Source organism: Petaurus breviceps, unplaced genomic scaffold (genome assembly GCF_028583685.1).
Source record: "Petaurus breviceps papuanus isolate PSGF00001 unplaced genomic scaffold, PetGlider_PUasm1.0 91041, whole genome shotgun sequence".
NCBI classification, from domain to species: domain Eukaryota; kingdom Metazoa; phylum Chordata; class Mammalia; order Diprotodontia; family Petauridae; genus Petaurus; species Petaurus breviceps.
Window position 1 is genome coordinate 33,530,888 of NW_027187400.1, and position 25,280 is coordinate 33,556,167.

Here is a 25,280-nt window from a genome sequence, read left to right on the forward strand (position 1 = left end):
GGCAGCAATGCCCAATGAGAGGAGCATTGGTTAAAAAATAGCCCTTGTCCTACTTAACTTCTAGAGTTTCTATGACAAATAATAACAAGTATATGTTATATGTGACTCTAGAATCAGCCAGAGGAGAAATAGAAGGATAGCTCATGCTGAATTGGGTAACCGTCAATGTGGAAAGAGAAAGGAAAACAGCAGGGGTCTGGAGCAGAGAAGGATGACAGCGGAGAGACAAGCCTGGGGGAATGGTAAGATGAAAGAAACAAAAGATAGGGTGGGAGAGAGGGAAATATAACATGCATCTGCTGAGAGGGTCCCCGGAAGAAGTTGGGGACCAGGTTTTAATGCTGTTGTTGGAATGAGGAAGAGCCTTTGAACATCCCAGGCATACTTCTGGGTCCATCCTAGTCAGGGCTCTTAAGCTGGAGTTTGAAAACACAGACACTGGAACAGGATGCACCTTCTAGAAAATAGCTTTTGTCTCAGCTTGGCTGAACAAACCCTAAGAGATCTTCCCAGAATGGATGTTACTTCCCACCCTTCCTGCTCCTGGGGGCAGTGGACACCAACTCGTTCTGGTGGAGGGGCGGGACTTTCACCCCTTTCTGTTTCAGCTGTTGATAAAAGTCCAGTCGTTCATTAATGATTCTCTATAAGTGAAACACATAGAAAGAGGAAAATTACTTTTCCAAGCTTCTTAAACAATAATCAATCAATCAAGAAATACTGATTAAATGCCTACTATGTACCAGGCATCCTGCTAAGTGCTAAGGATATAAAAAGAGGCAAAAAAGGACAATTTCTGGCCTCAACGAGGTCACAATCTGTCTTTTCTACTCCTCCTGGGCAAACATAGGACTCCCCTAAATGATACCAGTCAGATGGAACCTAGTCCCTTGTCCCCTCAAATGTCCAGAGAAGGAATGTGGCCAGCTCTTTTGGTGAACCAGTCCAGGATTTCACCCAGAACCTCAGAGTTGGAAGAGATGTCTAAGACCTTCTAGTTGGAAGAACTATCTGAGACCACCTAGACATCCCAGACCAACCTGTTGTCTGAGTAAGAATCCTCTCTATGATACCATGTGACTGGCGAATATTCCTTTTGATTTTGGAGAAGCAAGGCAGGGCCCAGAAGGGTAAGGTCCCAGCTAGGGTCCAATCATAGTGGGAGAAGGGCAAAGTAGGGGGAAGCCTTCCATTTGGTAACTTTCCACTTTAGCTCTTCATTCTTGCTAACTAATTGGCATTCTTTTTTTTTTTTTGCTTTTTGGAGGGGGGAAGGTAGGGTAATTGGGGTTAAGTGACTTGCCCAAGGTCACATGGCTAGTAAGTGTTAAGTGTCTGAGGTCAGATTTGAACTCAGGTCCTCCTGACTCCAAGCCAGTGCTCTATCCAAGGTGCCACCTAGCCATCCCAATTAGTTGGCATTCTTGCTAACTCAATTGTTTCTATATTACTGCAATACTATAAGCACTATCAGTACACTCTAAAATTTGGTGCCTTGGTACAATCACTTCACCCTAGTTATACCTCTGTTTCCAGAACCCTTCAACTTTGAGAAGTCATAAAGTTAAAACTCAATCTATTCCATAGCAGTACTGTTTCCCTTGTTCTGTCCCTGAGAATTACAAAGGGTTCACTCCCCGTCAAGAATATCATTTGTCTTCCCATCTAACCATCACTACCCACAGCTCTTTTCTTCCAGGTTATAATAGTTTCTCTATTGGGATGATGACAAAAAAAGAACTTGATGAACAGGATTTTTCATTTTTATTTGATGCCCTAGAGGAATTTACCATCTAGTCCAGCCCTCTCTGTTAAATTTGGCATCTCTCTAGAACAAGTAATGTCCCTCAAGGAGATGGCTTTGTTGCCTGTAATGCCCTTAGGATCAACTGTCTTCAAACTAGTCTAGCCTGTTCTGTGAGAGGAAACCTGGGTTGTAACTAGGGTATGGTAGTCTGAGCTTTTCCCCAGGGTGCTGAATTTAAGCACTGCTGACAGCAGCTTAGTTAACAAGAACAATTAGTTAAAATTGGAAACTACCACTGAATGAGCTTCTCCCCTATATTGTCTTCTATTCCTTCTTCTCCACCCCCCCTTCCCTATTACAAGTCAGTGGTGAACTGGAGTTTCTGTTTCCTATTCACCCCATCTAATTCCCTCAATGGAAGTTATATTTTTCAACATTTGCCCTAAGAACAAAAACCTCTTAGTTCCAACAAGGGGAGAAGTGATACTTATGAACAAGGAAATAAGGTGAGAAGTCAGGAATGTACCTGCAAGGCTTCTAAGATGTCAGCGTCTGTAATTTCTGTAGATGGAGACTTGATTCCTGCTGTACTAAATGCAGCCTGCATGATTTTACTTCTTAACCTTTCAAGCTGTGGACAAAAAAGGCACCAGAATTAGAGAGTTAAAGGTTATAGCAGAGGATGGCTAGGTGTCACAATGAATAGAGCACCAGCCCTGGAGGCAGGAGGACCTGAGTTCAAATCCGGCCTCAGACACTTAACACAAAAACTAGCTATGTGATCTTGGGCAAGTCACTTAACCCCAATTGCCCCTCCAAAAAAAAAAAAAAACAGGTTAAAGCAGAAAATGTTTGGGAATGGAGAAGGATATACTACATGTTACACCACAAAGCAATCTCACACCTAGAAAAGCCTTTCCAGAAAATGTTTAGCCATACTAGGAGCTCAGGAAGAGATTCCCTTGAATTAAAATCCCAAATTCAAGAGTCCTTTTGTCCTCCCTAATAAGCACGACTGACTTGCTTGGTTTCAATTCATGATCACACTCTGAAATCAAAATCAATTTGAAAAGAATTAACTTCTGGCTAAAGTATTGATGAAAACAAATCAACCAAAGAGTAAGAGAATGTATAGCATAGGAGATAAGGTTTAGCTTTGGAATTAGGAAGATCTGTGTTCAAATCCTGCTTCTGACACATAATGGCTGTGGGATAGTTGCCAAGTCACTTTAACCTGTTTCCAAGGCAATGGCTCAAAGACTTTAAATTAAGCTGGATTCCTGACCTGAGTTGATGAGGGGACTTTGTCCATCAGGAATTCCCTACACTCACAAAATCACAGGTTTGAAATGCCTTTTTAATTTTGAAGAAGGTAAATAAATATGGAAAGATACAAAGGAAAGGGGCCAAACTGGAGGGATTGCCTGCACCTATGATGTAAAAAAAAAAAATAGACAACAGATGAAAATGGTCAAGGAAACTTGATAATAAATAAATGGGGAAAGAGGAGGCACACAAAAATGATCATTGCTGTTATGTTGCTGCAGTTTTTCTTCTATTTTCTTTTCCTTCTTTTAAAAAATTCAAATGCAAATGGCTCTAATTTTATGGTTTGTTTCCACGTGCTGTTGATTCATTTGCTTGTATTTGTGGAAGGCCCCCAGCATCTTGGGTGGACATCTTGTACAAACTTAATGGAAGTCAAGGATGACTATGGAGAGATGAATGGGCTGAGATCTGCTTTGCTGGAGGGCATCTCACATGAATGAGATCACAGGACCATAGAAACATTGAGTTATTATATTTACAATAAAATAGATTATTGTATTTCAGGTGTATCTGCATATCTGCAGATTCAAGAGACCATAGAATCTTGAGGTTGGTCATTTAGTTCAACCTGTGCGCCCTCTACAACCAAGGGTCTTCTGGTCCAGAGGCAGCTAGGTGGCACAATGGAGTTCAAATGTGACCTCAGAAATTGAGCCATCTGCGTGACCCTGGGGAAGTCATTTAAATTCTGTCTGCCTCACTTATCCTCAACTGTGAAATGAAGACAATAACAGCAGCTCTACTTCCTAGGAGTTGTTGTGTGGATCAAATAATATTAAATAAAGTAATAAAGCAAAATAAATTGCTTAACAGAGTGCCTGGCATATAGAAGGCGCTGAAAAATGCTTGTTCCCTTCCTTTGTTCCTGTTGAGACAGTGAGCCCGTGACCTCTCAAGGAAGCCCTTTCCACTTCCAAATGGCTCTTATTATTGCAAAGTCTTGCCTGATATCGAACCTCATTGTGGCTTCTGGTTCTGCTCTGTGGGGTCAAATAGAACAAATCTAATCCTTTCTCCACTTGAAATTCTTGAAAAAAACTATGACATGTCTCCTAGGTCATCTCTTTCCTGACCAACCATCCCTAGTTCCTTCAACCAAACCTCAAATGCTTTTTTGGCCCCTTTCCATCCTTACTGTCTTTCCCTGGAAGGCCTCCATATCATACATATATGATTTAGTATTCTGGACAGTCTATCAGAGACAACAGTAGTCCAAGTATCCATGGATCTTGGGAATTCATTTTGGCTGACTATAGGTGTGAATTGCACATGTGTTTCTAATCCATAAAAAGTATAATGATTGAGGATGCTGCTGGAGCTGACCAGCGGAAGGAGCAGGCAGTTTGGGCATGGGGGTCATATTGTGTTGGTCATGTTGCCAACTCCTTTAGACGATACATCTACCAAAGGGTCACCCATCATGTCCAAGTCTGGGATGCCACTTATTTCATGCCCTTCTTCTTATAGCTATTGCCCATCCAATTAAATTTATAAGCATTTTTATGCACCTACTATGCACAAGAATTTTGAGGGTAAAAAGACAAAAATAAACCGGTCCCTGCCCTCAAGGAGCTTATATTCCATCAGAAAAAAAAAAAAAACAACACACGCGCGCACGCACACACACACACAAATATATATACAAAATTACTATGATATAATTAGGCTGAGACAATATGTGTATATTGATACATATGTTCATATAAGATACATGCAAATTGTAATTGGAGGGGCACCAGCAGCTGGAGGTGGGGGGGTGGGGATCAGGAAAGGCTTCATTTAGAAGGTAGCACTTGACCTGAGCTTTGAAGGAAAACTAGTGATTTTAAGTGGTTGAGGTGAATTCTGTGCCGAGGGGCTAGAGAGAGCAAAGACACAGGAGTAAAACATGAAGGATATGAGGAACACCCAGGAGGTCAGGGGTTTGGCTGGGCTGTTGTGTCACATGAGAGAGCCAGGTCAGGCTCTGAAGGGTCTTAAATGCCAAACAAAGGAATTTGCATTTGACTCTGGAGGTAACAGGGAGCCACAGGAGTTTATTGGTTAAGGGAGTGATGTAGTCAGACCCGTGCTTCAGGGAGAACATGTTAGATGTGTTGGGGAGTGACTTGAGGCAAGCAGACCTATTAGAAGGCAATTTCAGTCATCCTGATTATGCATATTGGAAGAGGGAGAATGAAGAGTTGAGAACAATTATGAGATTGCAAATGTGGGTGACTAGAAGAATAGTATTAGGGCTCTGGACAGAAATAGAGATATTCCAAAGAGGGGTAGGTTTGGAGAAGAAAGATAATGTGTTATGCTTTTGACATGTCAAGTTTGAAATACTGAGACAACAATTACTTTGAAATGCCCCATAGACAACTGGTGATATGGGACCAGAACTCAGGAGAGAGAGCTGGGCTGGATATATGAGAGTCGTCTTCCTCACAATGACAATTAAACTCATAAGAGTTTATGAGGTTGCCAAGAGAGAAGAGAAATGGCCCCAGGAAAGAGTTTTGGGGCACCCTCACAATTAGTGGGCATGACATGGATGATGAACCAGGAAGAGGCTGAGACGGAACCATCAGACAGGGAGGAGGAGAACCAAGAGAAAGGAGTGTCCTGAAAAAACTGTCTTGGAAGAGAGGGTAGCCAGCTGTATCAAATGATGAGAACTGAGAAAGGACCATCAGATTTAGCAATTAAGAGGTAAGACCACTGGGAACTTTGCAGGGAGATGCTTTAGGTGAGTGATGAGGTCAGAAAGAAGATTATGGAAAGGGTTGGGAAATGAGTGAGAAGAGAGGAATTGGAGGCCAGGAGAACACATAGCTCTTTCTAGGAGTTTAACTGTGAAAGGAAATGACAGCTTGAAGACATGAGAGGGTTAGGTGGGGGGGGGGGAGGGGTTTAAGGCTCAAGAGGATGTCAGCATGCTTATAGCAAATAAGAAAGGAACCAACAGGAAAAAATGAACATTGGAGAAGGGAAGAGTAGGTGATGATTCTGGAGAAGATGGAAGGATGTGGGATGAAGGGCACATAAGACAATGGGTTGGTCTTAGAGAGGAGAAAGATCATTAGGGACTAGGGTAGAAGGAGAGATAAGAAGAAGATGCCATCAGAGTTCCGAGATATAAAGAAGGGGAGAAGGAGGAATATAGGGAATGCCTTCTATTTCCTCCAGAAAATATTAGGTAAAGTCTTCAGCAGTGCAGGGAGAAGGGAGAAGGGACTGCATGGGAGGTTTGAATAGAGAAATGAAACATCTTCTGTGGAAAGGGCATAGAGAATCAATTAAGGCAAGTAGGATAAGAGTATCACTTTGCTGCAATGAGGATCAGTTGAAATCAAATGACATCAACTTGTAATGGAACTAGGCAACCCCATTGCATGACCTCCTCTAGCTTTTTTCAGAAGCTTGCAAATAGGAAGAGAGGAAGCTGATTATGAGAGTACCCTTACACCTTTCTACCTCCAATGATGATAGTCCTTCCCATAAGGCTCTCCATCTTCAGGGCATTTTCATTGGTTGTTCCATGCCTGGAATTCCCTCCATCCCACTAGAATCCCACTTCCTCCAAGAACCCTCCCCCTTCATGGTAGTGTTCATTGTCTCTTATACAGTGATTTGTCTGTTGTCTCCCCCGTTGACTATGGGCGTCTTGAGCTGTTTTTTGTCTTTCCTTGTATCTCCCAGCACTTAGCTCAGTGAAGAGTAGGTGCTTAATAAATGCTTCTTGATTGACTGTCTCACTGAATCTCATAGTCATCTGGCTTTGCTTGTAATGTAGTGCACAAGGAGCTCCCAGGAGAGCCCCACAACTCTTTCCTGGGGCCATTTCTCTTCTCTCTTGGCAACCTCATAAATTCTCATGAGTTTAACTGACATCTCGATGAAGATGGCCCTCATATATCCAGCCCTTCTCTCGCTCTCTCTCCTGAGTTCTAGTCCCATATCACCAGCTGTCTATGGGGCATTTCAAAGTAATTGTTCTCTAACTCCTCCCCCCCCCCCCCCTCAGGTGGAAGGAAGGTCCTGGGGAGGAGCAAATAGCTTTTACCCTGGCTTGGCAACTCTCCAGGAGTACTCGGTACTGCTGCTCAGATAGCTGCATTTCCTCATAGCGGTTGTGAAGTTCCTTCTGGTTCTGCTCCTGCCGGTGCATGTGGTTCTCATTCACACACACCTGGGCCTGCAGCTTATTGATCTTACTGTCATACTCTGAGATGACCTCGTCCCTCTTCTTTAGTTCAAACTCCAATTCAGTGACATGCTAGGGGAAGAACTAAGAGATGAAATGGAGGGAGGACAGACCAGCCTCCCCCACTCAAAAGACAAGCTGGGGAAGGAAAGTTAGTCTAAATAGCTCAAAACCCATCCAACTTCATGCTCACCACGTTGCTTGGTCAGTACCCACTAGCATTCATATGCTTTGGCTACCAACCAAATCCTGTTACAATAAATTCCAAGAGACTGTCTATATTCTCCTTTTTTTTTTTCTTTTAAATCGTGCTAGAGTTTTGTGATAATGAGTGGATAGAGTGCTAACTTTGGAATCTAGAAGGCCTGGGTTCAGATTTCACCTCTGATACTTAGAAACTGTATGATCCTTGGCAAATCACATAATCTCTCTGGGCCTCAATTCCTTATCTCTAAAATGGGGGTAATGTAACCTGGCTACATCCCAGGACTTTTGTGAGGGCTAAATGAGAGAATGTATATAAAGTACCTTACAAACTCCGTTATATTTACTTAAAATAAGTGCACCCGCAATTGGAACTTGGGAATTCTTTTGTCAGAGAGAGATTTTTAGCCTTCAGTTGTGTTGGTTGTAACAGGATTTGGCCTATGGCAAGAGCAACAATGATATTTTCAATCTAACAATACTCGGACCTGTCTGAGGTTAAGATTGTCCTTCTCGATAAGGCCCATCATTTCTTCGTGTTTTCGTTCTTCTCGGAGGCTGGCAAACTAAAAGACAAGGGAAGGAGGATGTTCAATGTGGCAGCTGCTTCCCTGGGGTCCTAAGACCCAGGATCAGATCTGGCACAGGGCTGAACTCAATGGGAACTCAGTAGACATGTACTTATTGGGTAATAGAATGAGTAGGAAGCAGCTTCATGGGTCACAAAACTGAGGGTCATGCTGGCCTGGAGGGGGCTAGAACCTTGTCCGACATGGCTTGAAGCTGAGCTTTCCTTTCTCGGAGTTCCTTTTGCAGGGTTTCCTTTTCCAGTGTTGTTTTTTGTAGTTGGGATTCCTGGAAATCCACTTGTCTTTGTAAAGACAGAATAGTTCCTGAAAGAGTAAGGGTAAAAGAGAGGGAGAAGAAAGAGTAGCCAGAAGGAAAAAACAAAGAGGAATAAGAAGAGAACAAGAGAAAGAAAATAAAGCAGAGGATGAGGATGAGAAGGGAAAGGGGAGAAAAAAGAAAGGAAAGATGAAAAGGAAAACAAGGAGAGGGAGAGAAGAAGAGAGTGGGAGAAGGAGAAAAATAGAAGGAAGAGGGAGAAAGAAAGAGAGACAGAAAGAAGAAAAAAGAGGAAAAGAGGAAGAAAAGAGTTAGGAGGAAAAGAATAGAGAAAAGAAATAGTAACTAACAAGAGGGAGGGAATGAAGAAAAGAAAGGAAAAGGGGGGAGAAGAGGAGAGAGAAGATAAGGAAAAAAGAAGATGAAAAGAAAGTAGGAAGGAGGAAGAGGAAGAAATAAAGAAGAGAGGGAGAAAAGAGAATGGAGAGGGAAAGAAAAAAGATGAAAGTAAATAAGAAAGAAATTGAGAAGGGAATGAGATTAGGAGGAAAAAGAAAGAGAGAAACAAAGGAGCAAGAGGGAGATAATGGAGAGGAGAAAAAGAAAATGGTGAAAGAGGAAAGGGAGAAAAAGAAGGGAGAGAAAAAGAAAGAAGAAAAGGAAATGAGAACAATAAAAAGAAAAAGAGAAAAGAAGAGAAAAAAGCATTAGGAGAGAATGGAAAGAAAAAAGGAAGAGTAGCAGGAAGGAGAAAATGGAAAGGAAGAGATAGAGAAGGAAAAAGGAAAGTGAAAGAAAGAGTAGTAAGAAGGAAAGAAAAAAGAGTGGAAAGAGAGAGAAAGGGAAAGGGGGAAACAAAGAGGAGAAGAGTAAGAGAGGAGAGGAAAAAGAAAAAGTGAAGGGAGAAAAAAGAGAAGGGAGAAAAAAATAGGAAGAAGAAAAGTGGGACAAGAAAGAAAATGAGCAAAGAAGAGACAAATGAGAGTTAGGAGGGAGAAGAGAGGGAGAAGAAAAAGTAGTGAGAAGAAGAGAATGAAGAGGAGGGAGAGGGAAAGAAGACAGAGAAAAAAGAGTAGTGAGAAAGAGAGGATGGCGGAGAGAACAAAGAAAGAAAAGAAAGACTAGCAAGAAGGAGAAAATGAAGAGGAGGAGAAGAGGAAGAGAGTGGAATAAAGAAACGGAGAAAAAGAGAAGGGAAATCAAAGAAGAAGAAAAAAGAGGATGAAAAACAAAAGACAAAGAGAGACAGAAGGAGGAAGAGGAAAGGCAAGGAGCAGAAAGTTTCATTGTGTGCTCTCCGAGACACCAATGCCAGTTGACCCACCCTTGTCCAATAAGATCCCATAGACTTCCATCCTGGAGCATCATTTTCCTCTCTATTTCCTCATACTATCTCTCCATCTCTATCTTCCTTTAGGAAGTACTGATCAAATTCTAGAAGTACCTCTTGGAAATCAAAACTCCTCACCTAGAATGCATGCCCTTCCTCCCTTCCCTCTTAAGAAACCTGCTAGCTGCTTTGATTCTCCCGGCCCCTGTGAGAAAGGTGTCCAGAAAGTAACAGTCAAAGGGGTCACCCACCCCATCCCCTTGCACCCCACTTCTCAGAGCACTCAAAGCAAGTCTTCTGCCCACTTAGGTTTGGCAACCCAACCCGGCATCATACCTGCAATGATGGAATACTCAGTTCTTGTGATTTCCAGTTCAGCCTGGAGTTCTTCATTCACCTGCTCATACTCATTAATCCTGGCCATGAGCTCTTCCTCCACTTCCCTGTCCAAATACTCCATTCTTTCTATGTCCTCTTCTGACATTTTCTCGTCTTCCTCAATAATTTTGGGTTCTGTTTCTCTGTCACACTCATCAGGGGGATGAGGTGGCTTTTGGATTTTTCCAACAGAAGGAGAAGTCTGAGAAGAGAAAGGGTGAGGACAGGGAGAAGGGACACTATTTTCAGAGTTTCTCAATAGCTGTCATTATTTCTCCACGTTTTTCATCCCCTTGGAAGCCAAAGAGTGGGGAATGATTTTGCCATAGAGAACCCCAGAAACTTTCAAGAGAATGAGCCTCAGTCAATTAAATGTCTATCTGTATAAGAATTCCCTTCTGAAGGCATCTCTGCCAGGCAGTCATCCCTGCATTGTTTCAGGACCTCAAATGAAAAGGGAGCCTGTTACCTTCCAAATCAACCCATTCCTATTTGGGAGTCTTTCATTGTGAGAAAGTTTTTCCGACCCCAAAATTACATTAGCCTTTCTTTTCAACCCCCACATCTTGTTCTAGTTCTCCCATCTGGGGCCAAATTGAACAAAACTAATTCTTCTTTTACACGACAGTCATTAAAAACTTTGAAGACAACTATCATGTCTCCAGGTCTCACACTCAGTCTTCACTTCTCTAAGCTAAACACCCCCAAATTCCTTCAGCCAAGCCTCCTATGGTATGAATTTGAGACCTTTCACTGAGTTGCCTGTCTCTAGATGCTTTCCATCTTGTCCATGTCTTCCACAAATATGATGCCCAGAAGCAAATGTGCTACTTCAAATTTTATTAAGAGATAGTAGGGGCGGCTAGGTGGTGCAGTGAATAGAGCACCGGCCCTGAAGTCAGGAGGACCTGAGTTCAAATGCAGCCTCAGATACTTGACACACTTATTAGCTGTGTGACTTTGGGCAAGTCACTTAACCCCAATTACCCTCCAAAAAGAAAAAAAAAGATAGTAAAAGCAAAGGATGCGCCTTAGATATCACATGACATTTTGTTTTTGCACTGTAATTTAGCATACATTTTTAAAGCACCTACAATGTGAAGCACCTACTATGTGTGAGGTGCTTCCATAAGTATCTTTTTTATCTCATATCTCTCTTGGTGTCAGTGAGATCCATGAGGGGCAGGCAACATGTTGCATATAAACTCTGTATCTCAAACTTTGCCAAGCACAGTGCCAGGCATGAAGGAAATGCTGGATAAATGTGTGTGGATGGATAGATCAGCGGGTGAATGGATGAACTGAATGAGGGATCTGCTCAGTGAGGCAGAAATCTATAACCTTATTGTGAGGCCTTAGGAAGGAAAAAGCTGGGTTTTGTCCAGATTTCACACTCAGAATCACTCTAAACACCCAGAATGGGGTGGCTTCAATAAGTTATCTTGTGGCTTGACCTAATCCAAGCATGAAATGCTTTAGAGAGCTCCTTATGAGGCTTCATCCTTTCTATTGCTGCAGGAATAAAAATGTTACAAATAGAAGTCAAAGAAAGTCCCTCTTCCAGTCCCCCCTCCAAAGAGTCATAATTATAACAATAATAACTGACATATATATGTTATTATGAAGTATTTTCCAGGCATTATATCTTATTTTAACCTCTTGACAACACTTGGAAGTGGGGTTAAAAAAATATGACCTTCCAGGGGCGGCCAGGTGGTGCAGTGAGTAAGAGCACTGGCCCCAGAGTCAGGATGACCTGGGATTGAATCCAGGCTCAGATACTTAGCACCACACCCAGAAAAATAACTGGCCGTGTAACCTTGAGCAAGTTACTTAAGCCCAATTGCTTTAGAAAAAAATGACCTTTCAAACAATCAGAGCTATTCCAAAGTGGAGTGGACATTGACTTCAAGAAAAGGCTAACTGACCATTGGTTGTGGATGTTTTAGTGGTAGGGTAGGGGTTGGATTAGGTGACTATTGAGATTCCAGTCAACTCTGAAATTCTGTTCTTGTCCCTATTTTATAGAAGAAGAAACTATCCCAGTGAGGGTCACATAGCTAGTAATTATCAGAGGTGAGATTTGAATCCAGATCTTTTTGACTGTGAACACAGCACTCTGTAAATTTCACCTTGAGCTTTTCCAAGTGTAGGACAACTCAGCAAAGTATTGAATCAACACACAATGGGTATAATAATATGCATATTTTTTTTGGAAGATGATGCTACAGACTGAGCCCATCCACACTTCTAAGAGCACAGATCTGTACGACCACTGGCCAGGGTTAAAGAAGTCTCTGGCAATGGAAAACCAAAGAGATGATATAAGGGGCTGTTCGGTAAACAGAGCACTGGACCTGGAGTCAGAAAGACCTGAGTTCAAGTCCAGTCATAGACATTTACTAGCTGTGTAACCCTGGGTAAGTCACTGAACCTCTTTTGGCCTCAGTTTCCTCATCTGGCAACATCCTCATCTGCCATCCTCAAAATGGCAACACTACAATATTATCTGTCTTTGAATTTGGTATCCTAGCAAAAAAAACTCCATTCACCCAGACCTTGGCCTTGGCTCCGATTTATCAAAGGATGACACTTTGGAGAGGGGTATTGCTGGCTGAGAAATGTCCCATTGACTAGACTTATGAGGTAAGGCAGCTGACAGTTTTCTTTCCCCATCAGAAGCCCTTCTCCTTCCTCTCATCCCATCTTACCTCTTTCACAGATCTTAGTAACTCCTCTTCATCTTTGATAATACTCCCCAACACACTGATCTGTTTTGCCTCATAGGGTGGGAGGGGCTCATAACTGTCTGTGCATGTTTTGGAACCTTCACCCTTTGCCTCCACTGTGACGCTTTCTTCCAGGAATTCAGCATTCTCATAACTTGCCCCAGAAAGAAGACTGGTTTCGTTACTCATCTTGGTCTCTGAAACAGTCAGGGTATCTTCTGGCTATGGGATGAATTCAGTTGGGTCCAAAGTGAAAAGTGGGTAAGGATCTGGAAGACAACTTTTCTTTAGGAACTTTTCTTTTTTCTTCATCTTTCTGTGGGTCCTGTATCACTTTGGCAATCTAGTAAGGCCTAGGGACACCTCCTCAAGAAATTTTTTTAATGCATAAAATAAAATATGTAGGATTATGCTTATATTGAAATTAAATGATAAATATATATATATATATATATATATATATATATTTTTTTTTTAAGTTCCTGGAGCCTAGGTTAAGAACTTCTGGAGTAGGGGGACTCACACAGAGGTCAGCCTTCATCCACACCACAAACTTTTCAGCTTTTAGTCCCAGCTCACAGCCCAGAATGACTGGCTTCCAAATAGCTGTCAAGAAGTCCATGTTGGAGCATGACATACAAATGAGGCAGGCCCAGCATGGGGTGTGGCCCCTGGTGTCCTCTCCTCCTTTCTGTCACAGCAAGCCGCCCTGTGGCAATGAGCATACTCATTTGGAGAACTAAGGGGGACCCACACTGGACTTGCTTATTTTTGCATGTTATTACCCAGAATGCCTTGACATTTCACACCTATCTAACAGTCCCAGTGGTGAGCTAGGAAATTAAACAGGTTTCGGGGGCTGCTTCCCAGCTGCCCCATAGATTGGTGGAAAACATGGTTTTGAGCTATCTCAATTTGCCTGGAGTCTGCCCTGAGTATAAAGCTAAGTCCATGGACAGAAAGATGGTCAGGTTGAAGAAATAGGAGGCTATAAGAAAAAAATATATGTGTCAACTCATCTGCTTCAGAGGTAACAAGGTATGGGGCAAAAAAGGTGGCCGGTCTAGGAGGCCCTGAGCAAGTTCTAGTCTTTTCTGGCCTCAGTTTCCCCTACTCTAGCATGAAGGGATTGAACTAGATCATCAGATCATGGTGAAAAGGAACCTACGAGGTCTTCAAAACAATACCTTCCTTGGGTATCTAAGGTTTCCTCTGGCTCTGATCTTCTGTGATTTTGATTCTATTTCTCTAAGGAGATAGATGAAGGTCTGAGGGACACTTTGCCAATCAGTAGATTGGGGAGTTAAAGCTGACTCAGAGGCTGATGGCATTATGATATAGCTGAAGGGACTTTAGAGATCACCTCATTCAATCCCTTCATTTACAAAGGCAGAATCTTATACTCAAAGAGAAGGGCTTTATCCTTAAAACTTCCATCCCTACAACCTACTATACCCATGGATTAATATAATTTTAAAAAAGAAAGAAGAAAACCAAATAATTAGCATTTAAAAATGAAAAGGGTGATTATATCACTAATGAAGATGAAATCAAAGCAATTATAAGGAGCTATTTTACCAAGTTATGTGCCAACAAATTGAACAATTTAAGTGAAATGGAAGAATTACAAAGATTAAAAACTGCCAAGATTAGCAGAAGAGGAAACAGAATATCTACATAGATCTATTTTAGAAAAAAGAAATCGAACAGGCCATAAATGAGATTCCTAAGAAAAAAAAGCACAAGAACTAGAAAGATTTACAAGTGAATTCTATCGAACATTTAAAGACCAACTAATTCCAATATTAAGTAAATTTTCTGGAATAATAGGAAAAGAAAGAATCCTACCAAACTCTTTTTATGAAACAAATGTGATACTGATACCTAAACTAGGAAAAGTAAAAACAGAGAAAGAAAATGATAGACCAATTTCATTATTGAATATGGATATAAAAATCCTAAATAAAATACTAGATGATAACATTACAAAGATTATATATCATGACCATTAATGTTCGTATTAATGCCCATATAATGAAATGCAATCATTTGGAAGGATTTGTGATTTCTCCAACTGTATAACTGTGGGAAATCACAAAAGGCAATTGCAACCCATTTAGAATTTAGAAGACAAATATCAAGACAATTGCTTGAAATTCAGAGAGGTTTAAGAAATTTCCCCATGGTCATAGTGCTACTAAGAAGTCAGGCTGGGATTCGAAGGTAGGCCATTCTGACTCTCAGTACCACCTTCTACCCATATCATGCCATGCTGTCTCTCATTAGTGCTCATAACAGGTCATATATCTATAGCATTTCCAGGTTTCCAAAGCACTTTTGTCATAGCAATCCGATGTTGGGGTATGATTGCTCTGGGAGGGCAGGACTGTCTTTCTCCTCTTTTTGCATCCTCTGTACTCAGCACAGTGCCCAGCATGTAGTAGGTGCTTAATAAAGGTTTATTGAGGGACAGCTAGGTGGTACAGTGAAAAGAACACCAGCCCTGGAGTGAGGAGGACTTGAGTTCACAAGTCTGACCTCAGACACTTGATACACTTACTAGCTGTGTGACCTTGGGCAAGTCACTTAACTCCAATTGTCTTTGTTTCTTCCCTCAAAAAAGGAAAAAAGAAAAGAGTACATGTTTATTGATTGATCAGTCAGAAGTGGGGGAGAGCCAGGAGCTATGTAGGGAGCTCTTAGCAAAAAACCCCCTTCAATCAAGATAGATCAGCAACCCTGATAGTTGTTTGGGGATCCTCAGAGGTTAAGGGACCAGCTTAGAGTCCTAGATGAGAAAGATAAGCCCCAAGATGGGACAAACAAGATCAAAGAGAGAATGTACCTTTGGGGACTGCTCCAGGTCCTGCTTTCTGCCCAGGATACTACTGTCTCCTTTGCTCACTACTGAGACCTAAGAAAAGCAAAGGTTGGAGAGAGTCAGCTTCCAGAGGGCCAAGATGGCCCTAGGCCAACTGGTCTGTGGAGTAACAGTACACCAATGGGGCTATTTGTCATGACCATGTAGCCCTGAGATTTTCTCTCATCTCCCCTCCCAGTGTGGGCTGTCTGCTCCTGGGCCCTCCTCACCTCTTTCTTGAGATTAATTTCTATTCCCCGGACTTCACTTAGGAACTGCAGCTGTTTCTGTAGTTCTTTCACCTCTTCTTTGAGTTGGGCAAGCTCATTATCCTTCTTCACACAAGCCTCCTCCAAGGCTGTAAGGCGGCTGAGCTCATCCTTCATCATGCCCAAGTGTCGTTCCTGGCAAGAGAACCAGACTGTCCTTGGTAAATGGGTACTTGTCACAGAATCTCCGAAAGGGACCTCAGTGGCCACCAAGCACTCCCATACTAGAGAAGGCACCATTTCTACAACAAATCTGCCTCTGTGGGCTCATCCAGCCTCTAGCTGAAGACCTTCAAGGAGGGAACATCCACCACCTTTCTAGCAGCCCCTTCCACTTGAGGGCAGCCCTCATTGTGTGGAATTCATTCCTGATATTACGGCTTCTATTTGGTGGTCCTCCCATTTCCCTCTGAGACCCAAGCAGAGGAAGACCCAGTATTTTCAGAGCTCAAGTCCCACTTTGCCAACTACCAGGTATTTCAAATTGGATGCCCAGTAGTTCAAAACAAAACTCATCATCTTCCCCTGAAATGTATTCCTCCTTTTAAAACTTCCCAATTTCTGTCGCAGGCACCATTCTCCTTCCAGTCACTCATATTTCCAAGTCTTGTGACTTCTTTTTACTTGGCCTCAGAGACATTGGAGACCCACCATAGAGCTGATCTTTGTTTTCCAAAAGCATCCCCCCAGATAGATTTTGCGATTTCATCTCCATAAAGAAAAGGGTGGGGGAAAAACATTTAGTAAGCCCCTCCTCCATGCTAGTCACTGTACTAAGTACTTTATCCCCATTTTATAGCTGAGGAAACTGAGACTCAGAGAAATGAAATGGGGGTGGGGGAGTAATTAGTAAGAAGATTGAAAAATAGGAAAGGGCCAGGTTGTGAAGAGTTTTAGATACCAAAGTTTATATTGGATTCTAAATGTAACATGGAACCCCTAGGGTTTATTGGGGAATGGGGAGGGACTTCACAGGGTCAGATCTGTGCTTTAGGAGAATCACTTTGGCAGTTCTATGGAAGGTGAGATAGAGTAAGAAGAACCTTGAGCCCAGGAGACCAGTAAGAAGGCCATGTAATAGTCCAGGAAAAAGGTGATAAGGGTCTGGACTACAATGGTGGCTATGTGATTGGAAGGAAAGGGATCTGTCCAAGTGAAGGGAGGAGAGAAAAATGGTAAGATTTGGTAACTGATCAGATATGTGGGAGAAGGGGCATCAGAGGAGTCAGGGATGACATTGAAGTTACAGACCCAGTTTACTGCAGGGATAATGGTGGGGCAATAGAGAAGTTGAAAAGATAGACGGGTTTAGGGAGAAAGATAACCAGTATTTCTAAATCTTCAGTGTTGTCTTTTCCAATGGAATAGAATGCCTTCTTTGAAGGCAGAAATAGCTTCATTTCTGTCTTTATCTCCCTAGAGCCTAGCACAATGCTTGACCTATTGTAGCAGCTAAATAAATTCTTTTTGCTCAGTTAACAGTGAAAATGGCTTCCGTATCTATAGCACTTTACAGTTTGTAGTGATAATGGCTCCTATGTTGATAGTGCTTTATAGTTTACACAGGCCTTTCCTCCCAAGGACCCTGGGGTATAGGCTTTCTCCACGCAGAATGCTCCATAGAAATCAGAACCCTGGATGAGCTCACCTTCTCCTGAATCACAGTAGCATACCAAGGAATATTCCAGCTTTGGGAGCTCTTTATTGCAGTCTGGGAACTGGGCCCCTCATAGCTCTGGCTTAAGTTTTGGAATTCACATGCACTCTTGCTGTATGTGAGCTTTTTCCCTAAAAAGAAAAGAAGAGAATAATTGCTACCATTTCTCCTAGTACATTAAGGTTTTCTAAGCTACCTTAGATTGGTACAGGGAATTGTGTTCCATCAACTTATTTGCATGGAACTGTTTTCAGAGTTTTAAAGGTTAGAACTGAGAAACTAGAAATTTAAAAAAAAACAAATATCTTTGAGGATAGTGGGAAAATTATATAAGGATGAATATGGTTGCACACTTCTCATCATGTTAATGAGGGTCACTACTGATGAAGGGGTTGTGTTTTAGGCATTAGGATGGAGTTTGGGGGCAGCTAGGTGGCTCAGTGAATAGAACACTGGCCCTAGAGTTAGGAGGACCTGAGTTCAAATCTGGACTCAGATACTTGACACTTACTAGCTGTGTGACCTTGGGCAAGTCACTTAACTCCAATTGCCTTGCTTTTCCTCCTCCAAAAAAAAAGAGAGAGAGAGAGAGAGAGAGAGAGGATAGAATATGTCACCTCCTTTGTGTGTCCCTTTTGGCAGTCTCATGAAGCTTATGGATACCTTCAAAGAATAGTAATTTTAAATGCATCAGATAAAATACAGTAGATCACAAAAGAAACCAGTATTGAAAATGAGTATAAAAATTGGGGGGGGGGTTTGGAAAAAAAGTTCACAGATCCCATGTTAAGAACTCCTGCCTTAGAAAATATAAACAGAAGAAACAGAAAATTGGGAAATAATTTCTATAACCAGTATCTCTGATAAAGGCCTTGTTTCTAAAATATACAAAGAACTGGGTCAAATTTATAAGAATACAAGTCATTCCCCAATTGATAAATGGTCAAAGGATATGAACAGGCAATTTTCAGATGAAGAAATCAAAGATATCTATAAATATATGAAAAAATGCTCTAAATCATTATTGATTAGAAAAATGCAAATCAAAATAACTCTTAGGTACTACATCTCACTGATCAGATTGGCTAACATGACAAAAGCAGAAAATGATAAATGCTGGAGAAAATGTGGGAAAATTGGAATTTTTTCTAATGCATTGTGGGTGGAGTTGTGAATGGATCCAACCATTCTGGAGAGCCATTTGGAACTATGCCTAAAGGGCTATAAAAATGTGCATACTCTTTGACCCAGCAATACCACTTCTAGGGCTGCATCCCAAAGAGATCATAGAAGTGGGAGAAGGACCTGTATGTACAAAAATATTTATAGCAGCTCTTTTTGTGGTGGAAAGAATTGGAAATCAAGGGGATGCCCATCAACTGGGGAATGGCTAAACAAGTTGTGTTATATGAATGTAATGGAATACTATTGTGCTATAAGAAATGAGCGGACTTCATAATAACCTGGAGAGACTTACATAAACTGATGCTGAGTGAGGGGAGCAGAACCAGGAGAAATCTGTACACAATCACAGACACATCATATCTGTGATGACTGATTTTGATAGACTGTGCTATTCTCAACAATACAAGGTTATAAGACAACTCCAAAGGACTGATGATGGAAAAGGCTATCCACAACCAGAGAAAGAATTATGGAGCCTGAAGGCAGAGGGAAGCAAATTATTTGATCTCTCTCTTTCTATTTTTTTGTTTTGTTTCTTCTTTCTTATTATTCATTCCATTGGTTGTAATTCTTTACAATTTGACTAATGTCTGGTGTGAAGGTATATGTAGAACCTATATAGGATTGCATGCTGCCATGGGGAGGGGAGGGGGAGCAGAGGAAGGAAGATTCGGAGCTAAATGTCGTAAACTAAAAGTAAATAAAATTTAAAAGAAAATATAAACAGAAGAAGAGTGGAAAAGGAAAGGATAGGAGGTAGCTGAATACAAGGAAAAGTCATTGACAAAAGCCATTCATAGTGCAGGAGAACCTCCTTTAGAAGACAAGATAGAAACTGATAGAAGCTCAGTCGACAGGATGACTTTGCAGCTGTTTTGTTGGGAACCATGTATATTGGAAAAGAGGCATTGCTTTGCCAAGAGCTGATTGGTTCAAGAGAAGAGAGACGAATTCTGCTGCTTTATGTATGGAGAGCTGGTGAGTTTATTTCTCTCTAGCGCCATGTTTTGGGGCAGCTAGATAGTAAAGTGGATAGAGTGCCTGAACTGGAGTCAGGAAGACTCATCTTCCTGAGTTCAAATCCAGCCTCAATTAGCAGTGTGACCCTGGGCAAATCACTTCACCCTGTTTGCCTCAGTTTCCTCAGCTGCAAAATAAACTGGAGAAGGAAATAGCAAACCACTCCAGGATCTTTGCCGAGAAAACCCCAAATGTGGTCACTGAGAGTCGGACACAACCAAAAAATACTGAACAACACAACCATCTATAGTCTGAGAAATGGGAAACCCCTTAAACGTATGGTGTTCTATTCCCTCTGTTATGAAGGAAGAGAAATGGAAGGGGGAAAAGATTTTACATCTCCTTTGCTGTGAGAAAAGAAGTGACTTTGCTGAGGGTAGATTGAACTAAACAGAATTCCTTCCTGTTTGAAGATCTGGATGGGCAAAGGCCCCATCACTAATGATAAAGATGATGATACTGATGATAACTAACATTTTTATAGGGCTTACTATGTGCCAGGCACCAGGGAAAGTGCTTTACAATTATTATCTCATTTGATCCTCAACAATCCTAGGAGGTATGTTCTGTTGTTATCCCCATTTATGGTTGAGGAAACCAAGGTAAATCAAGGTTAAGTGACTTAAGTGACTTGCCCAGGATCACACAACTAGTAAATATCTCAGACCAAATTTGAACTCAAGTCTTCCTGACTCCAGGCCCAGCATTCTAGATACTGAGCTACTACTACCTAGAGATTGAAAGAAAGGGAAAGAACTACAAAGCCCAGAAGAGATCTGAGGAGCTTGACATTTCTCTTGCCTAAGGTAACTGCTTGTCATTTAAAGAGTATAACACTTTTTTCAGCACCCTACCAGGGTGCCTGTGTAATAAATTAGTTTTTCACTGTTTAGGTGGCCCAAGAGTAGCAAAGAAATGGCTTTGCCCAGCAGGAGAGCTGGAAGGGTCATCTAGCAAAGAAGTGGTCTGGTCCAGCCAGTGATATGTGTTGCAAACTATTCTCTAAAGAGACCCAATAGTAGTAAATAATATCTGACATTTCTATAGAGCTTATGATGTATGGGTATTGTGCTAAGTGGTCTACAATTATCATCTCATCTGATTCTCACAACAGCCTTGAGAGGTAGGTGCTATTTTCATCCCCGTTTTACAGATGAAGAAAGGCAAATAGAAGTTAAGTGACAAGCCCAGGGTCACACAGCTGATAAGTGTCTGAGGCCATATTTGTGAAATCATGCATATGCCAATATATCAATATTACATGCTACATATATAATTAATAGATGAAGAACAGTAAACAAAAGCACATAATCAACATTTTATGAACAATTTTTAAAGACCCACACATTTCAAAAACAACAGTGAATGGCTTAAATTAAAGAAAGAAAAATGTAGTTTCATACAGTCACATATTATATATGTATGTATATCTTTATAATATTATATGTGTATGATATTACAGAATTGTATTCGATTATATGTGTAATCATCTCGACTTTTATGCCTATAAGTCTAATCCCGGACTCAATAGTTCTGTTTCCCTTATTAGGAATCTCTAAATTTCTATGATGATTATCAATATAATGTAAAGGTAATTCTGAGCTAGTAAGTAACTCAACCTGCTGCATACACTCTGTTCCAACTGATTCCATCTAAAGGAAACAGAACAGTAGATTACATCAGGCATCTGAGATGGTCTCATCTGCACAGTTGGCAACTGAGTTTGGCTTAGAAGCTAGAGAAAAATGGGAAACTTATTGGGATTATGTTGTCTTCATTTTCCAGCAAAAAGAAAAACTCATGTAAATCCATCTGCAAAGATGAAGTCTTTGTCAAATGAGGTTTTTTCCATAAGACTTGGGGCCATTGAGCAACAGAGCAGGACTCTGTGTTCTCCTGAGCAAAGATAAGAGGGATTCACGGTGTATAGCCCAAAAGAAACAAATCTACTTTCCTTATAAGTGATTGAGTAGTCAGCTGCAAAAGGGAAGACACAGCTCTCATATTTGGAGACCTCCAGGCTTAAATAATAAGCTTTTTTACAACCATACTTGTGTTGCAGACAGAGTAGAGACTTCGAGTAGGTACAGAGAACAGAGAACTTTCCAGCTTTCAATGTCTGGAGCAAGTACCGTCCATAGTAAGAAATGCACAAAACAGGGATCTCCATAAGCCAAATTCTTAGCGAATCTTTTTGTTACCGTGTCAATCCACATCTTTCCAAAATGTGTAGCTAGATACAATATATGTCACATTCACGGATCGTTCTTGGATAAGCAAGGCTATACAATGGCCAAGATGCACAGATAACCCCCGGCCATCTTTCGCCACATGACAACATCTCCAACTACGGTCTTATCAACGACGCAAACAATGCAAAATTGCAAGTCAGTGAAGGCATGTCTATGAGGGAGGAGATGAGCAATGATCACAGGAAAAATCCAGTTAAGATTCCAGTATCTTTGCAGGTGGGGAGCCTTAAGCATAATCAGCTAATAACTTAGCCAAACTCATTGAATTGGGAAAGGGACCCCAGGGTGCATACTTGCATGTAGACAGGGACTGAAGAGAGAGGAAGGAAAAGCCAGGAGTGGACCCCGTCATCATACCTGAGGCTGGTTCAACCTCTTACCTATTGGAGTTGTCTTTAAAATGTTCGAGAATGATGTTTCATCTGTCATTTTCCAGTTTTCATAGTTGATGTTTTTGAAGTATGTGCCACTAGGCAGTTCAGACACAGTAACCAAATCTGTCCCTGGAAAGTTTTAGAAGTTTTCTAATAAATTTCTATTGAATACACTTTGATTAAGTTCCTACTTGGATTTCTAGTCAATCAATTAAATAACTGAGCATTTATTAAGCACCTATGAAGTGCTAGGCACTATGTTAGGTTAAAGAGATGCAAGGACTAACATGGGATGGACCTTGACCACATGGATTTTCTATTTGATAGGGGGACAACCCATACACATATAAGTATTTACAAAATAAGTGCTTAAAAAGGACAGGGTGTTTGGAGGGACAGGCAACTAGGGAGATCAGGAAAGGTGGGAGAAGGTGGTGTTTAGCGAAGTCTAGAAGGAAATAAAGAATTTTACAGAGCAAAGGAGAGGATAGAGAGCATTTCATACATTGAGGTTTAGCCAATGCAAAGGACGGGAGTAATAAATAAAATAATAAAGGGAGGAGAAATATGGTCTCATAGTTGAAAAGGAACTCAGAAGTCATCTGATTCTATTACTACCTGAATATCAATCCAGATATGTAGCTTGCTTGATTAAATGGAAAGAGGGCTGGATTTGGAATCAGGGGATGTGAGTCCAAGTACTGGCTTTTCCCCTTGCCCCCTACAATGATTTTGATTAACTGACTTGACCACTGTGGGTCTCAGAGAGGGTTGGGCTAGATGACCTCTGGGGTTCTTTCAAGCTCTAAATCTATGACCCTATGAAATCCTACTGAGAACAAATCTGAAACAGTTAATCAATCAATAGATCTTAGACTAAGTAAAAAAATTCTTTAAAGCCATCAGGTAAAGTAAAATGACTCTAAATGGAAGTCTGTTCCAATAGGCTGGCAAACTTGGTCATACCTCCAGAGATTATCTATAAATTATTGAGCTGAGAAAGGACATGTCCCCCCCCCCCAAAAAAAAAACTGTAGTGAATATTGAGTTCCAGCTGAATCCCTCTGAGAAAGAACCATCTGGAGGTGAAGGAAGAAGCCCCAACTGTGGCCTTACCCAGGTCTCCTTTCCTCTTGCCTTTGACTGGAGGACCTTTCCATTACAGAGGATTTGAAGGATATTTGCCCTGCTATTAGCTCCTATTTTTTTTGTCAGCATCTAGTGCTATTTCCAGATCAGTTGACAGCAGTGTCTGCTTCAGGAGTCTAAGAGAATTGGACATAGCTTTGCCATATTTAGGGGGAATTATTTGTTCTCACAAACGGGAGAGAAAGTCTTTCAGTAAACAGAAACTGTGAACTGAAATTCTTTGCTAGGTGGGCATGCTAAGCTTGAGCCCACTTTTCCCTGTATTCTGTGTATACTTGGGAGAAAATGTATCACAAACTTTTTGGGGTACAGTGCTTTGTACCAACTGTTTCTATTGTACCACCCTAGTCAATGTCCCTTCCTAAAAAACTATTTAAGCCTTGCCAACTAAATGGTTCTCAACTCTTGGGGAGGGGGAATATACATGGTGGAGGTCCAAGTCAATGACATTAGAGAAATTAAACTCCAATCCTTCAAGGATAAACCTAGAACCTTGAGGGGGAGATATAGCCAGCCTAGCTCTGGGAATTTAACTGGTCAGTGGGTATGGGAGTTGAGATAATGATATCTCATAGCTACATGGGCTAAATGTATTTGTTGTCTCTCCAAATAAAATGTAAATACCTTGATGGCAGAGACCATTTCTATTTTTTTTTTGTCTTTGTATCATCAACACCTAGCAAATTTCCTGGCATATAGAAGGCATTTAACAAATGCTTCCTGATAGACTGAGCAAGGATTTACTTTAATTTGGCGTTTTACCTAGTGTGGCATAGACACCCATTACCAGTCATAAAATAATATATTGTTTTCTTATCTTTAGCTCCTGGGTTACTTTCCTGAAAACATAGTTTTAACAAACATTTCAAAACTGATTTTTTTCATTCCTTTACAACAGATATTTTTATAGAGAAACTACCACATGTATTTCTATATTTCTACATGTGTGTCTCCATAGGTACAGAGAGATCCATACATTTTTAAGGATCTTATTGTCTAATAGGGGAATAAAACAAGGACTGACAACTACAATACAAGCTCTGGTTTCCTTCCAAGAACACCTATTGTGCCACTTTCTACATGACACTTTTCCTGATTTCTCCCAGTTTCCAGAGTTCTCTCTTTGAATAGACTTTGTATTATTCTGTATATACTTTGTATTTATGTACCTGTAGATAGGAAGTAGAAATTAAGGACCTGAAGGCTTGGGACTCTTGTTTTTATTTATCTAAAAACATTTTTTTCTCTTTATATCTCTAGTGCCCCAAAATAGTTTCTTTCACAAAGTACTGGTCATTGGTTATTCCTTCCTTCCTTCCTTCCTTCCTTCCTTCCTTCCTTCCTTCCCTCCTCTCTCCCTTCCTTCCCTCCATCCCTCCCTCTCTCCTTTTTCTTTCTTTCTTTCCTTCCTTCCTCCTTCCTTCCTTCCTTCCTTCTTTTCTTCCTTCCTTCCCTCTCTCCTTCTTTCCTTCCTTCCTTCCTTCTTTCCTTCCTCCCTCTCTCCTTCCTTCCTTCCTCCTTTCCTTCCTTCCCTCCCTCTCTCCTTCCTTCCTTTCTTCTTCCCTTCCTTCCCTCCCTCCTTCCTTCCTTCCTTCCTTCCTTCCTTCCTTCCTTCCTTCCTTCCTTCCTTCCTTCCTTCCTTCCTTCCTCTCTCCCTCTTTCCTCTTTCTTTCTTTCTTTCTTTCTTTCTTTCTTTCTTTCTTTCTTTCTTTCTTTCTTTCTTTCTTTCTTTCTTTCTTTCTTTCTTTCTTTCTTTCTTTCT

The 25,280-nt window shown here is 41.1% G+C and overlaps 1 protein-coding gene across 1 annotated transcript in view; it reads right to left on the reverse strand.

Moving 5' to 3' along the window:
• Positions 1-479: 479 nt before the first annotated feature.
• Positions 480-25,280, reverse strand: part of CCDC27 (coiled-coil domain containing 27) — a 45,431-nt gene continuing 20,630 nt past the window's right edge. The window contains exons 3-13 of the mRNA XM_069078997.1: positions 22,376-22,498; positions 17,530-17,669; positions 15,843-16,016; positions 15,598-15,666; positions 12,735-12,974; positions 9,982-10,225; positions 8,232-8,362; positions 7,958-8,035; positions 7,125-7,337; positions 2,274-2,378; positions 480-644 (exon numbers count right to left, since the gene is read on the reverse strand). Of these exons, the coding sequence (XP_068935098.1) occupies positions 522-644; positions 2,274-2,378; positions 7,125-7,337; positions 7,958-8,035; positions 8,232-8,362; positions 9,982-10,225; positions 12,735-12,974; positions 15,598-15,666; positions 15,843-16,016; positions 17,530-17,669; positions 22,376-22,498 (1,640 nt within the window). The 3' untranslated portion in view covers positions 480-521. The remainder of the gene's footprint in view (positions 645-2,273; positions 2,379-7,124; positions 7,338-7,957; positions 8,036-8,231; positions 8,363-9,981; positions 10,226-12,734; positions 12,975-15,597; positions 15,667-15,842; positions 16,017-17,529; positions 17,670-22,375; positions 22,499-25,280) is intronic.